The sequence below is a fragment of the Silene latifolia genome, chromosome 7 (assembly GCF_048544455.1).
Source record: "Silene latifolia isolate original U9 population chromosome 7, ASM4854445v1, whole genome shotgun sequence".
NCBI lineage: Eukaryota > Viridiplantae > Streptophyta > Magnoliopsida > Caryophyllales > Caryophyllaceae > Silene > Silene latifolia.
In genome coordinates this window covers 121,259,946-121,276,788 of record NC_133532.1, presented here as the reverse complement: position 1 = coordinate 121,276,788, position 16,843 = coordinate 121,259,946, and the positions used below count along the sequence as shown (strand labels likewise).

At 34.1% G+C, this 16,843-nt stretch overlaps 1 protein-coding gene across 1 annotated transcript; it reads left to right on the top strand.

Moving 5' to 3' along the window:
• The first annotated feature begins 2,893 nt into the window (after window positions 1–2,893).
• On the top strand, window positions 2,894–16,717 carry LOC141592835 (putative LRR receptor-like serine/threonine-protein kinase At1g07650). Its single transcript, XM_074413697.1, has 24 exons — window positions 2,894–3,280; window positions 4,156–4,336; window positions 5,416–5,487; window positions 5,618–5,686; window positions 5,781–5,852; window positions 5,958–6,029; window positions 6,159–6,230; window positions 6,366–6,437; window positions 6,516–6,587; window positions 6,677–6,748; window positions 6,880–6,951; window positions 7,844–7,915; window positions 8,613–8,678; window positions 10,122–10,190; window positions 10,294–10,329; window positions 10,464–10,501; window positions 11,032–11,402; window positions 12,611–12,806; window positions 13,134–13,274; window positions 14,134–14,252; window positions 14,328–14,538; window positions 14,841–15,072; window positions 15,402–15,552; window positions 15,981–16,717. The coding sequence occupies exons 1-24, from the start codon at window positions 3,160–3,162 to the stop codon at window positions 16,302–16,304; spliced, it is 2,973 nt and encodes a 990-aa protein (XP_074269798.1). The 5' UTR covers window positions 2,894–3,159; the 3' UTR covers window positions 16,305–16,717.
• Window positions 16,718–16,843: the final 126 nt, after the last annotated feature.

Here is a 16,843-nt window from a genome sequence, read left to right as displayed (position 1 = left end):
GACATACACACAAGATAATATGACATGTACGCATAAGTATTAGACAACAATTTACATTTAGCTATTATCAATACCAAAAGAGATTTTTTTGTCCAACTTGTTAATAAGATTGAGATCCTCGCAACTCCAATTTCATTCTATTAGAGCTATTTTTTGAATAAGAAAATAACACATACCCAAATAAAACATATAGTTGAAAGTTTCTGAAATAATGATAAAAAAAATATGAACTTAAAAACAATTACTCATTCACGTTCATGTTGTCAATCTTGTAGTTAATTTATAACGTTGTATTGAGTGTAAGGGGGGGGATTTGTTTAAGCAATTATAGTATTTCTCTTCTTCATATAATCTTCTTTCTCCAATTAACTATCCTTACAAAAAAAAAAATCCATTGAGTGATTAATAACAAATAAAATTGTGGAATTTGATTTATGTAATATTAACCTTATCGTTATTAATTTAAGTTTTCTCTTACCACTCTTCTTCATATAGTCTTCTTTCTCCAATTAACTATCCATACAAAAAAAATACACTGAGTGATTAATAACAAATAAAATGGTGAAATTTGATTTATGCAATATTAACCTTATCGTTATTAATTTAAGTTTTATCTTAAATAAGGTAAGAAATAAGCATTGAATTATAAAGATATAAGTATATTTACCTTTGAATAGTTCAACTCCACAAATTTTGATAGTCTCTAAATGAAAACAAAATTACATATATATTAAGGTTAAAAATGGGAAGATTATTTCAAACCAGTCGAACTTAAAAATAAATAAATAAATTATTAATTTAAAAACTTTAATACACTTACCTTGATGATGATACAATGATAAGAAAGATTGTTGACACATACATACAATTCTTTTGGCAATAAGGGTAAAAAAAAATTTGGCTTGAATTTTGGCTCACAAATGTGCCTTCCATAAAACATTTATATAGCCAAATGAGGATGCATTTTATGACTTTTAGACTTTTATTATTATTATTATTATTATCAAAGTTAATATATGTATAAATATGTAGAAAGGTTTCATGACTTTTGAGTATTCGTTTTCATTATTAGCATATTTATTATAGACATAAATATAGAGTAAATAGAAAGAAATGTAAAAGGTTTTTTTATTCCTTTTTTTTTTTTTTTTTTTTTTTTTACAAAATTCACATTACATGAGAATTGTTTAGGGAGTTATCTTACGAAACTAAAAGAGGTGGATATTTTGCCTTGTCTTTTATTTATAAATTATATTTATAGATTTATTTATTTACCAAATTTAACAAAATTGAGCAAGTTTATTTCAATAAGATTTAAGAGGGTGTTGCAGATATAAACAGTTTAAAATTAGAGTGATGTAAATTTTAAATTTTTCGTTTAACCTATTCTAGTTTTAAAAATTAAAATATTAATGTTTAATGTTAAGTATGTTATTATTTGCTCTTAATATTTACAAATTATTTATTATTTTATAAATGGTGTAAAATTATAATTATGTGATATTTATTTATTGCTTAAAATATTCTAACAATAAACGTAAAAAAATTAAATTTAGTATGAATTTATTTTTAATGGTTGTTTAATTTATCTAAAAATTAAAAAAGACAAAGTTAATGTTTGTTATGCTATTTGCATTTAATGGTTTAATTTTTTTTTCTTTTTAAATAAGAAATAATGACGTGGGTTTCTATAATTGGTGACATGGAATTTTGGTTATGCAAGGTGGCATTTAGTAATGCGATGTGACATTGTCTACGTGACTTTTAAGGTTTATCCTTTTAATAATATTTATAGATTTATCGCGAATGATATTTGCATCTTATCAAATGTTAATTGAATGCAGGTAAAAATAAGATTGCTTATTATTATTGACATTCACAAAAAAAAGTATTTTCTTTGCTTTATCGTTTTTACTTTTCAGCTATTCTTTAAAGGGTTATGATAAATACAACCCAGTGGGTTGTATTTAAGCAATTAAAAGAGGAAATAAATAATTAATATATGCATTAACGACATTGATTTATGTGTAATTTACTCTCTAATTTCTAAATTAATGTCAAATATAGAAGGGTATTAAATGCTTAAATACAACCTAGTGGATTGTATTTATCATTTCCCTTCTTTAAATAGCTCATTCAGCATGTTTCGAGTGGCAAAAATTCAATTTTGTGATGGTACGATGGATCACCCATTTGCACTCATTTGCATTCCTTAATATTCGTTTAAAAATAAATGAGACAACTCAAAATAAACGGCATTTGGCATGGGTGGTAATTACTCGCACATTATATTTGGGGTTGTATCTACTATCTAGACTAACAAATCTGATCTACCCCTTTCCCCATAAACATCTAAACAAAGAACCCAAATTTGCCTTAGACTTGACAAAATTGTCTCGGCCTGAATGACTCGACACGTACCCGACCTGACACATGCAACTCAATACCCAAGATTGACCTGAAACCGACTTGACTGATCCAATATATCCCAATTCCCAACGCAAATGTTTATTTCTTGCACATTAATTATCATCCATAACTATAGAGTAACTTGATAATAGTTAACCTGAACCGGAAATAATAACCTGACCTAACCCATACTCTGCAAATTCGAAATCGACTTGACCCAAACATTCTCGACCCGATCCCCGACCTGATTGACCCATTTGCCAGGTCTACTTACAACCTGAATTAAACCCCCAATCAAAATGTTTATCATCATGTATTTAGTTCCATCCTCATATAACTTTATAACAACACATCTCGAAATAGGTAAAACCAAATTAACCCGATCCGAACCGGACATTTTCACATTTCCATTTCCATTTCCATTATGTATCTTTTTCCAAAATCGGAGGCTTGACAAAGAACATATCTTTGCCATGTAAAAAGCAGACACAACTTTAGAAAAGAGAACACTCATTTACTCATAATTGTAATAATCCTCCATAAGAAGCTGGAGAACAAGTTGAACAAGTCCCCACCTTTGAACATTCATACTATCAGCCATTAATACAGTATATCAGCTACCCACTTTTCACTATCACTTGTCCAATCCTTATATCATTCACACACTCTTTTTTATATCTTTTACTATGTTGATCTTCTTTCATAATAATAATAATCTTCAAACTTCAAACCTTTCTACAGTTATTAATAATGGCGGCTTCATTTACTGTTTACATCGTTTTTACTGTTTTGGTTATGTGGGTTTTACTTTCGGAATTTGGGTCTTGTAGTAGTGATGATTGTCAGGGTCAGCTTACAGCTGCTCATGAAGGTAGTTTTCTATGTTGGTTTTTGAATTAATGAAATGGGTTTGTGTCTGTTTGTTAGTTTTTGTACTTGATAGTCCGTGGCGGAACTAGGATTTGAAGTTAGTGGAGGGAGTAACTTATTTGTTTACCCGATTAAAATACCCTTTGCAAAGAATAAAAATAGTACGGAGTAAGACAAATGAATGAAACGGAAGAAGTATCGACTGTTTTTAGTTAAATGGTAGTTTGATTATGTGTCTGTGAATGTTAATACTTTATTTTGAAGTTGTATATCATTCATTTTAGTATGTGGGTAGTTAGAAGATGAGCTAATGAAGGTCAACTGTTTGATGAAATGTCTAAATGAAAATGTTGTGTATGTTTTGCATGTTGGTTGTCTATTAATTAATATTAGCGTATTTTGTTGAGTGTAATGTATGGCCACAACTTACTCATTTAGTAGTTTCAACCATAATGGTGTTGTATGTAATATGTATGAACCTTGTTAAATCATAGACCTGAATATCGCGTGTTTATATTGGTTGTTGTTGCTCTCATAAGATAAGTTTAATCAGTCCTTGAAGAATATCTCAAAATTTGTTAGATGAGCCACTGAAGTTTTTGTAATCGGAATGTGTGACCATGAAGGCCGCTTAAGCGCTTACGTCTAGAATTCTCCCTCCTAGACCCCGCTTGAGTATTGCAATGTTATGCTTTTGATTGGGTTATGTACGTATGAGAAACCTCATGACTGTTAAATATTTGGCTTAATTCTTAGTTTGATCATATAGGTTAGAAGTTGTGTGATGCAAATGTGTTGATCTAAACGTGACGAAATATTTGCTTTTCTTCTGACTTGTAGTCTTAAACATGAATACTTACTGTATTGTTTATACAGTGGAAGCTCTTCAGGAAATAGCCAAGGAGCTGAGGAAAAATGATTGGAACTTCAAAGAAGATCCATGCTCTAAACAAACAACTTACAATAGTTGGTTTACCAGAGGTGACCCAGCTAACCCAAATTATGTTAATCAAGTCAGCTGTGGTTGCATTAAAGGCAGTTTGCACTTGTTAAATATGTAAGTTGCTTGTATCCTATATGGGTCATAATCAGATGATTTATCAGGCTGTATATTGTACATACAAGATACAACTATGGTGGTCGACTGGTAATGAGTTATCTATTCAAAGACGAAGTTTGTATTAATCACTCGTTGATATTTGACTGACAAAGCCTTTTTGTTGAGCATTGACTGACATGGTAAAAACCTCCTTTCCAAACTCGTGGCCAAGAGTTATGGCGAGTCAAAGGTTTTTTGTTCAAAATGAGGGGCACACTTCAGAAAATGAAAAAACATAGGGGTACCATGTAAAATATCGCTTTTATTTTATAGGTATAGCAGTAATTGTTTGAAGGGTTTTACATGTACAATTGCTCTTCAATAGACTAACTCCTAATATAGATGTCTATGGAGTAGTTTTTTCATTTAATATTACAAGTAGTTGTTAATACACACTCTATCGTGATAAAGATAAAGAAAGTCGATTAGTAATCCTTTATAAATCTTATTTCACTGATATTTTCTTACTATTTTGTACTCCATATATAAATCATCAGGCCATGTCAGTTTCCGTTAATAGTGTGGTCAGTTTTAAAGTCGTTAGATTTACGTGAAGATATTTTCAGTTTGACAGCATATATGAATCGAGCCTTTTTTTTTTGTCAGGGATTATTGATTTCCTGTCATTTGGGGTTGATTTCACGTCTGCCTGGGCATTTTTCGAGTCACTCGGTTTTAAACCAGATTAATCTGAGTAGTTTTAGTAGGAACCGACAAATTTACACAATATATTTGTGACCACCCTCGCTTTTTTTCCAAGATTTGTCACTGATTGTTGATATATAAATATAGCACTTTATTACGCAGGTATATAGAGTTGAAACTCTTAATGATTGAATCATAGCTGGTCACTGTGCATGTTCATGCCTTCCATTTCTCTGTGTCAATTATCTTAGCTTTTTTTTTTGATAAAATTGTAGTTTACTTTAATACGGAGTATCAAATATGATACATTTGCTTAGTTTACGAACTTTTATAGTGACTTAGTCGTACTGGTTTCTTTATTTTACTCATGTTTTGCTTCTTCTTGTAAGCAGATCCCTCAAAGGTCAAAATCTTGATGGTGTTCTTCCAAAATCTCTGGCAAAGTTGACCTACCTGAATACAATGTAAGCACAATTGTCACTTTCTAGTTTGTAATGATTCAAAGGAGTAGCTGTTATCGGAGAAGTAAGACTAATGCCAGTCATGCAGCCACATTACACTTACTTAAGACTAACCATTCTTCATTTTTGTTAGTGACTTGTCGAGAAATCTTCTAAGTGGAACGATACCAGAAGAATGGGCGACCATGAAGTTGGAATATTTGTATGCAATATCAATTAATTGATCCATTTATTGATTTATTCAACTGTGTTTGACATATTATTGATATGATATACAACTGGACGCACTGGTACAGGTCTGTTATGATCAATCGATTATCTGGTCACATTCCACAATATCTTGGGAACATCAGTAGTCTCAGATATTTGTATGTCTCCTCACTCACTTAATAATTTACAGCTATGCTTCACATGTTTCTTACTTATCGTCAAACTTGTTGCTCAATCTGTTTTCCTACACATGAATATTTCAGGAGCATTGAGAGCAATTCTTTCTCTGGAACTGTTCCTGCAGAGCTGGGGAAGCTGGTTGGACTACGGAATTTGTATGCCACTGTGCTTTCATTCTTTTTATAACAATAATAGTAGCAACAATGGAGTATTAATATAACTGACAATTATTATCCTTTGACTCTTGGATGTGGTCTTTTGACGCTTGCTTCTTGTTTTGATAGAACTCTTAGTGATAACAACCTTAGCGGACAATTGCCAATCCAGTTAAAGAAACTTGCCAATCTAACTGAGCTGTGAGTACTGCTTGAAAGCTTCATCTAGACCCAGTTTTAACACCCATTTATAAAGTATTTTCACTTCCAGCTGTTTCAATCCAATTAACGTTTTTTTCCGATCTTTTGTTTTACATCTTCGCGGTCCAAAATCAGGAGGATAAGCAGTAATAGCTTTAATGGGACAATACCCAATTATTTCAAAAGTTGGAAAAACCTACAAAAGCTGTAAGTCTTTCCTTTCTTCACACATGAAAACTAATTTTTTTTACGCTCTCTTAATATATCTGAATTTTGTCATGGCAGAGAGATTCAAGGTAGTGGCTTTGAAGGACCAATACCATCTAGTATTTCCCTTTTGGTCCAGTTAATAGAACTGTAAGTGACTATGTACTTTGCATGTTTAAAATTTTGGGCAAAAGGATCTCCTGTATTAAGTTGACGCTATCTTAGCATGACTTGTGCAGAAGGATCAGTGATCTGAATGGAGAAGGTTCCCTGTTTCCATCAATAGAAAAACTGACAGCATTAACACGCTTGTGAGTTACATAATCTTATACAAAGCTTTTAGTGGAAACCGTATAGCTGGGATGTTTACCATTATATTTACGAATCACTTTTCTCACATCTTTGTACTGATAATACCTCTTTTTACTGCATTCATTTCCAGGATGTTAAGGAGCTGTAAACTTCATGGTCCTATTCCTGATTACTTAGTAGACATGACGGAATTGAAAGTTCTGTATGTTCCTTTCCACTTTTCAGCTCCCTCTTCTATCTTTTAAAATATCTTACTGTCTGCATTTGTTAATCGCATGCGACTGAAAAATATCCTAGTCTCCCTGGTTAATGCATTAGCAGCTGTGAACGCTGCCTGTTTTACAGTGGGGAATGGTTGGAATGTCGGATATGTCCGGCCCCCTACCTCACTTGGGATTATATAAGTGATACTTGACTAGAACTCTAGAAGTGATTTTAAATGGTATTTTTCGTTTCATTTCTCTATGGTGTGCTGCAATTTTATCTAACAGGAAAGAGAAAAGGAAATCTATTTCCATAGGAAGTACTCCCTCCAATCCATTCCAAACTACCCATTCACTTTTTTATAGTCAAACATGTAAAATAGACCTTGATAATATTTAGTCAAATACAAAAAATTGACTAAATATTAATTATATTATTAACATGTTTACATTTATTATAAAAAAAAGTTTCGGAAAACTATAATTTCAACATAAAAAAATAATACTCGCTCCTTATCCTTAATTTCTTCCAATTTTCCTTTTTGGTAGATTTCTTTTATATCTTCCACTTACTCTTTTTGGTATTTCACTTATCTCACATGTATATGGCCCTTCTACTTTTTTTTTTCTCTCTACTTTTCTATAATTTTTTTATTTTTCTTAAGAAATGTGCCATTTTTGAGGTGGAAGAAATCAATGAAAAGGAGAGCATAGTATATAAATGGAGAAAAATGTGGTCAAAGTATCATCTCTTCAACCGAGAAAAGTCTAATGGGTAGTTTAAAATGGATTGGAGGGAGTAACTCTTAGTATTTTGTTTGGCTCTGTGTTGAAGAACTTACCTTTTATTAAATGTAACTTCTGATGAGATCTGTTTATGCCATTTTGTAGGGATCTCAGCTTTAACAGTTTGAGTGGCGTCATTCCAGATAAGCTTCAATATTTGTCAAAGATGCAATATATGTGAGTGAAAGCTGTGTTTTAATGTGTATATAAGATGATTTGGGCTGTATTTTAACGTATTATAAATTTGGAAGGAAAATGTTCATGTTCTTCTGCCTTCCTGTGCCGCCCTAATCAATTAAAAAGGGTCGTTAAGCGATGGTGAGCTTAATGAAGGGCAAGGGCGTAGGATAAAAGCCGTGTTGAAGGAGCTAATAAAAGACGCCTTTTATCAATGTATTTACCATTTACGTACAAGACATCATACATTCATACTCCCTTTGCTATCGAAAGATTTGTCGCTCTTAAGAGACCATATCATGTAAATTTCCCTGTTTTGTCCACCTATATAAACAAGAGAGATAGATTAGCATCTAAGAACACCGTATTTGCAGTTTCTTCGACTGGCAACTGAAACTACCAGAAGTCCAAGTGTACCAGAGGATGTTGGTGTGATTTCTGCTACTCTAGTACGTAGTATATAATTAGAAACGAAGTTGACCTATGTATCTCAATGTCCACTCTCAAATTTTACAGATTTATTTAGGTTTTGGTATATATGATTTCACATGTTACAATTATTTTTGAGCCGACTTGATATGCTCATAGAATTATGGGACTTGGTCCATTTGTGAAAAGGTCCTGGTGTTTACTACATAACATCTGTTTCATTAGTTATTGGTAGGATTTGTTGATGACAAGGTTTGGTCATTGTTAGGTATCTGACAAGCAATAATCTAAGTGGTTATATTCCAAGCTGGATCACAAATAGCGATGATAACAGGTTCGGTCTCATATTCTTTCAAATCCGTCTGCCTTAATTCTTGTGATTGTATTGATTATGTGGATGTATAGATCAATCTAAAGAATGGACTGCGTTCCCTGTATTCATTATGGATGTCAGTACTCAAGTTATTTAACATCTTAGAAATACTGCCTTGCTTAGTCTTAGAATTCGAAATGGGTCTGGCCATACCTGAAAAGAGAGAGGATGTCCGCTTGACAAGCCAAAGGGAACTCCATCTTTCCTAAAACCAATTGGCAATAGGAGGAGAACCCGTAGGCCTTAAAAAGTGAGCAACGCTCTACTCCACCACCACCGCGGAACTTTCACATATGGGTTTCTTACCTTCCAACACATACAAACTAGTTTTATTCCCGTGCAAAAAATGCACGGGTCGTAATAGCAGGTGCTATCATTAGATATATGAACATTTAATTTAGCGTGATTAAGTGTTCAATTCCGTGACAAAATAAATAGTCCATATTTGGAGATTCGAATATTTGATAAATATTAGATTTGAATGTTAGATAATGTACAATCGTATTTTATTAGAATTATATTAAAAGTATTTGACATGTTAGACCTGTTGAATGTATGTGAATTGCAATATTTTATGTAAATTATGACATTTTAACTTATGTTTTATTGTTTTGACATATAAGTACTTAAATTAGGAATAAGAGATAGGAATAGGAATTGCAAAGCGTCTTGCTTGTGACGGGCTAATCCCGTCACAAGCTGAAAACCTCTCACAAAAAGGGAGAGGGGACAAGGTGGCGCACCCCCCATGTGCTTCCCCACTCACCTCTCATGGGTATTTTGTGAGAGGAAATGGTATCCGTCACAAGCTTGTGACGGATATCGCCGTCTTCAATGAGATTTTGTGTAGGAATTGTGTTGAGGAGAGAGGGTAATTAAATAGAATAAGAAAACATGGGGTAACCCACATGTAAAAACTCAGCAACCAATCAGAAGCAAAGAAAAAACCCATCTTTTATACTATGTAGATTTTGAATTTCACAAATACACCGTTAGAGTATAAAACCGATCTTGAGACTCCAACTATCGGCTTAAGCTTTTGATTGTTAATAAACCATCTCAACCAAAAAGCTGCTTAAGCTCATAGTTGGACTCCCATGATCGGATTTATATTCTAACATATACGTGATACCGATTGATTTTTTTATGCTAATCGTCTATTTACAAGATGGTTAAGTATGAACTCAGGTCATAATGTGCAAATTAAACTGTGTTGCTCAGGATTTTATTTGTTATCATCATATCCATTTATCCCCTTTTGATTATCTGTAACCAATGCCCTCTTCCCTTAAAAATCAAACCTTGGGAAAACAGTGTAGTGGACACACCTTTTGGAGTTCTTTAATTTGATGTTTGTGCACATGATATCTTAAAGAGACTAACTCCTGTAATTTGTGCTCCCAGCCACTTTGATCTTTCATACAACAATTTTAGTAGGAGCTCCACGCCATCGTCCTGCAACAGAGACACCTTGTGAGTAACAAACACCCTTTGGTTTCCTCTTCCATCACATTCTGAGAATTGATTATATATTATTTATCCATTAGAAGTTAAAATTTTGTTTTGTCATCTTCAGAAATTTATACAGAAGTTTTTCAGGAGATCATGAAATGTAAGCTCAACGCTGTGTTTTATTCATTCATAGACAGAAGGTCCTTCTGTTTGTGTACATAACTTCACAGCTTATGTTTTAAGTTTTTTTTTAGACAACAACTTATGTTTTAAGTTGATGGAATAATTATGCAGAAAATCAAGCATGTGTCTGAAGAATTTTCATTGCAAAGGTGACTTTTTTTTATTTCATGCAGTGCTAATGAATGATCACACTATTATCGAACCCATGGGATTTCCCTTTCTTAGTTATATTGATGGGCTTGCACTCTTTGTTTTGTCACAATCAGCAATCCTAAATCATATAAATAACAATAATAAGTACTCCATTTTACTTTGATAGTCAAACAATGCCAACGTTGACCGATTTTTTTGTCAGAATATACAATTACTACCACTTTGTAGAAATGATATTATGAAAATGGGGACAGTATTGTAGAGGTTGTACGTTTTATTTCTGTGTTTCCGTTCCTGCTGAGGCAACCTTTTAGCTAATTCTTTAAATTGCCTTGTAAACTCTTCTCTTCATGTACTTCGAACCACTTTCCACATACTGCCAAGCAAAGACTAATATGGTTGTTATTTTATCTGTGTCTTACTCATAAGATGATCGTATAGGATGGAATATTGTGCTTCATGTTGGTACAAAGGCACTCATCTCATACCTTATATTTGTTTGTTTGTTTGTTTTTTTCCCCTGAAGCTCGGTATTCACTGCACATTAACTGTGGGGGAAAGGAGACTACAGTTGGAAAGACATCTTATGAGGAAGATGATGAAGCTGGAGGATCTGCAAAGTTTGTTCCCAAAAAGGCAGAATGGGGATTTAGCAGCAGTGGATGGTTCTGGTTTGAAAAAATTCCTAGTAATTATCTAAAAGAAATCACCTCTACTCCAAACATGAGTGACTCAAGTCTGTATGCGGATGCACGGTTGTCGGCTACATCTCTGACATATTATGGTAGTTGCTTAGGCAAAGGGAACTATAGTGTGAAGCTCCACTTTTCTGAGATTGTTTTTATTAATAACTCATTCTCTGGCCTTGGAAGACGGAGATTTGATATTTATATCCAGGTAATTGTTTGCAGGTTTGCATCTATTTTCTAAAGAGAATTACGTAGAATAAGAACAGAGAACCAATAATATTTCTAATTTTCTGAAATGGTCTCTCAAGTAAATAGGGGCCAGATCTTGTAAAATGTAGAAATTGCCCCCTTTGGAAGAACCCTTATGTCATTGTTGGTTCCATAACTGAGTCACTACGTTATCAGTACGTCCATTCTTGAGTTTTACATGGGAAAGTGGTCTTGGACTTTAATGGTTAATATGGGCCAAAGAAATGTTCCATTTCTAGTGGAGCTGAACTCAATATTATTTGGCTCTGGGTGATGTTGGAGAAAGTAAAATGGCTCACAAAAATGATTATCTTTTTTATTATAAAGTACTGTATGAGTTATCTGATGCAATTTTCATTATGGTCCTCCGAAAATAGCCTCTTTGTTAGGGCTGTCAATGATATGAGCCGGCTCGTTGAGCCCTCGGAATCGGCTCGGTCAAAGCTCGGCTCGTGCTCGGTCAAAACGAGCTCGAGCTCGAGCTCGAGCCGAGCTTGGCTAAATACGAGCCGAGCCCGAGCTCAACAAGGCTCGGCTCGGAAGCTCGTTTGGGCTCGTTTATAAATTTTTTTGTATAATCTTTATATTGTAGTATTATTTTTATTTCAAATTATATGTTATTTAGACATTTTTATAAGTATATCATGATATAATATTTTTTACTATTTTATAATTTAGTTATTTTTCAAAAATATTTATATTTAGTTAGATTTAAAAGGTGAGAAAGGGAAAATATATAAAGACAAAACGAGCTCGATTCGAACTCGAGCCGAGCTCGAGCTTTTCCCGAGCCGAGCTCGAGCTTCAATTTTTTAGGCTCGACGAGCTTCGAGCCGAGCCCGAGCTCGAGCTAAAAAATTCGAGCCGAGCCCGAACCCACCCGAGCTCGAGCTCAGCTCGGCTCGTTTACACCCCTACTCTTTGTGCTTTCAACATTTGCAACTCTAGTGTAAGGCTATGTGCATTTGATCCCCTTACTTCTCGGTTGTATCCCTTGGAGCGTTTGAGACTTAGGGTAATGTTGTCGAAGTTGAATGGTAAGCTTATTTCAAAAATTCCTTCCCTCTTAATACAATAGTGATAGAGAGTTCGTATCTGAATACTAATTTAATGCTGTTAATGAAGTTATTTTCCTGTCAAAGTGAGTGTTGTCTAATGTTCTTGCAGGAGAAGCTTGTTCACAAGAATTTTGACATTGTAAAGGAAGCAAATGGAAGCAATAAGGCTGTAGTTAAGGTATATCCGCACATACCAGTAAGCGGTTCAATAGAAATTCGCTTCTACTATGCCGGAAAAGGGAGCACAGGGATTCCAGTAAGAGGAGTATATGGTCCACTTATTTCAGCTATTTCTGTAGAATCTGGTAATTTATGTCTATCTATATAGTTATCCCTTATGTTTTCTGGATTTTGATCCATGATAGTGTCTAAAGTTGTAAATTGGAACTGGTGTATGTCCATTTCCTCTTTTATCTTCGTGTATTTCAATCCTTTAAATTCTTAAACTTCGGAGATAAAACATTATACTTTGTTCTCGTAGATGGCTCAATGCTGAGTCGATGTTCATGAATTAAAAATCTTCATGTACTTCTCACAATTATCAATTTAGATTTAGAAAGAACATAAAACAGTTGAGTCTTAAAACTATTGCAAGAGTCTAGTCATTTACATATTATTCTTCTCCTTTGCAGAGTTCAAACCTCCTTTTGATGTAGAGAAGATTAAAATGATTTTAATCATAGGTGCATCTTCTTTAGTGTGCCTCCTTACTATTGGATTTTTCATTGTTTGGTGGAAGCACCACAGAAAAGACACGGCATCAAGGGAACAAGGTAATTCGGTCTTCACACTTTCATTTACTGGATCCGTTGACTTTTATTTCCGAATTGCAAGATTACAACATTTTCGATGGAGTAGTGACATCTCGACTTGGGCTAATTTGTCTATTGATCAAATGGAAAACAAATCAGTCAGAGCTTCTTACACTATAAAGTAGCATTCGTTTGAGATTAATCTTGACGCAATGCTCATTATGAGTATTTTCAACACACAGGAGTGTAGTTGTAACTTGTAAGCATCTGACACTCCAATCTATACCTTCGCCATAAGCGAACCCTTTGAGGGACTCGGGTTCTGTTTCTGTTATATTGAATGGCAAGAAAGCCTTTGAAATCGAGTAGCTACTGGTTGACATAAAATATCACATAAAAACATGAAGAACAGAAACAGTTCTATACATGAATGAGAATATGGATTTAGTGGTCGGTTCAAGGCCGTAAGTTAAAAATCTTAAAAGCTAAAGACAACTTTGTATGTACAAAAATATGAAGTATGTACATATTACTGGTTTTCTGAGACTAAAGCCCTTTGAAATTTTTGTATATTATGTTTGTAATTATCTATCAGACTGTTGCGGAGAGTTGCTTACTGTTAAAATTGAAATGAAGTCTGAGTTGTAGATCATTGTTGAAATGTGAGAATATATACGCTGATGAGCCCTTTGAATATTACATGTTTGCATGTTTTCATCAAATTTCTCCAGCAGAGTAACTTACCAGTTATCAATTACCGTAAATGAAAATGACCAAGTGTTATCATAGTGGGAATGTGAGAAAACATTTTTGTGAAACGTATTTGCTGTTTAGAGTGCATTACTGTTACACTGCTTACCTCTTCTTTCACGGTGCACAGTTCTGGCAGGACTTGATCTGCAAACTGGTTTGTTTACATTTAGGCAACTAAAAGCTGCAACCAACAACTTCAGTGATGATAGTATAATTGGACATGGTGGTTTTGGATCAGTATACTTGGTACGTTCTACAATTTCGCGTCATTGGAAAAATTTCATCTTCTTTACAGATAATTAATGCTTTTGATATGAATAGGGAATACTGCTGGACGGAACACATATTGCCGTGAAACAACTTTCATCCAGATCAAAACAGGGGAACCGAGAATTTATAAACGAAATAGGAATGATTTCTGGCTTGAACCATCCAAACCTGGTTAGATTGTACGGATGCTGTGTTGAGGGTAACCAGTTGTTCTTGATATATGAATATATGGAGAACAATAACCTCGCACTCGCATTGTTTGGTAAGTGTTAAAACCTTCATGGCTGCATCCAAAATCTATTGTCCTTGCTCAATTTTGACAGTCAACTTCTCCAACTATATGTAAAAATACAGTGAAAAAATTTCTAACTGGATTTATCAATACCATTTTTATATAACGTGAGAGAATATCGGTCAAAGTTGACATCATTTGATCACCAAAATCAAATTGGGGCAATATGAAAGGAAAGGATGGAGTATTTATACTGAGCTTTATGTTGCATATGGTGAGCACAGAAAGATTATATTGTTGGGAAATAAATGGTTACATAATTGAAATTGCAGATAATATTCAGCTGAAGTTGGACTGGCGTACTAGACAGAGAATCTGCATTGGTGTTGCCAGGGGTTTGACATTTATGCACGAGGAATCCACGATAAAAATTGTTCATAGAGACATCAAGGCTACAAACATACTGCTCGATGGGGACCTTAATGCTAAGATCGCAGACTTTGGATTGGCCAGGCTTGACGAAGAAGAGCATACCCACATTAGCACTAGAGTTGCCGGAACAATGTGAGCATAATCGTCTCTTGTCTTAACTGTTTTCTTGAACGTTGTATATATGTACCCTTCCAGTGCTTCATTGCTAGTTTATCTTTCTCATTTATTTGGACTCATTCCCAAGTCTTAGGTTAAGGATGATTAGGTGAGTGAAACATCATAAGCACAAGCATTGCTGCCATTTGATTTCGAGACTCTCCTCCCTTTTTTCTGCACAAAAAAAAAAAAAAACTTCAAAGGGATATTGTCATGCACATGAATAACTAGAAATGTCTATTATAGTACTCCGATTTATAGTCTTTGAGTGTATAATATTGTTGAGATGGTTGTTATCTTCACAGAGGATACATGGCACCGGAGTATGCATTGTGGGGCTATTTGACTTATAAAGCAGATGTCTACAGCTTTGGGGTTCTGACATTAGAGATTGTTGCTGGTAGAAGCAATACCAAATTTCGGCCAGATGACAACTATTTCTGCCTTCTCGATTGGGTAAATATATTTCAAGCTTTCTTCGTAGCTAATCTTAAAATTTGCTATACTATTCAATGGATGACTAAAGCATCCTAATATTGACTTAAATTCTAATTTCATATTTTCTCTTCAGTCATTGAAATCTTGATTATTCACTATCTTCAGACTTCCGATATATTTGGAGTACTCTCCTCGTGTGAAAAAAACTTGCATTTTCAGAGGGATATTTTGAAGGAACTCTTCTGTGTGACAATTCGCATTGTTGCGTAAATATTTCAATAGGGCTTTAGGGAACCAAGTAACGAGTATCACCCTTGTTTTACTTTGTCAATTAACTTAGACGATCCCCTTCTAGTTTAGCTTACCTTTCTTATGAGAAGAAAATGATTTTAATGTCATTAATATGTGGCGGAGCATGACTTTAATCGTAACTTGTGTCAATTCAGGCTTTTGCCTTACAACAACAAAAGGGCAATCTAATGGACTTGGTGGATCCAAAAATGGGGAGCAACTACAACAAGGATGAAGTACTAAGGATGATCAAGGTTGCCTTATTATGCACTAATCCATCTCCGACTGTTAGGCCGACAATGTCCGAGGTAAGGAGGATGCTTGAAGGTAACATGGTTGTACAAGAACTAACCCTGGGCCCTAGTACGCTCCATAATGAGTGGCTCGCTCAAGTATCGAAAAGGAGCCAGGACATGATGTCTGATAGCGAGACTATAAGCCTTGTCAACTCTGCTGATCCACTCATGGAGGAGGATTAACCCTTCTGCTCAGTGATCATCACCTTACTTCCATCTCCACATTATTTTATTGTACAAAGTACTATATCACGGTTTCGATCACAGCCGGTGTTATTAACTTCTACTGTAATCTTATCAAAATCAATAAATTTTAGTCCTGATGATCTCAAAAACCTTTACCTTGGTTTTGTGATGTAAAATCATTTAGAGGTATATGTAAAGTTATATGGCTATGACTAGCACAAAATAACTCACTCACGGTGAGTTCTTCTATTCGTTAGGCAACCGGGAATTAATCTCAAATATGAGGCGGTTTTACATGTTATGCTAATCTAGTTAAGTTGGTGTATATTTAGGAGGATTTGAGTTGCCTCATACAGTGTATAACATCATCTTGCTTCAGTTCAAAGTAATAGGAATATCAGTTGTAGTACAATTGATTTGGGTAGTTTTTGAATTTTATAATAAAGTTTTCGAGTTTTGTTTTCAAGGTTGTGAGTTTTATTATAAAGTTTCCGAAGTTGTTTACTTAATCATTAAGCTAAAAAGTTATAATGTAG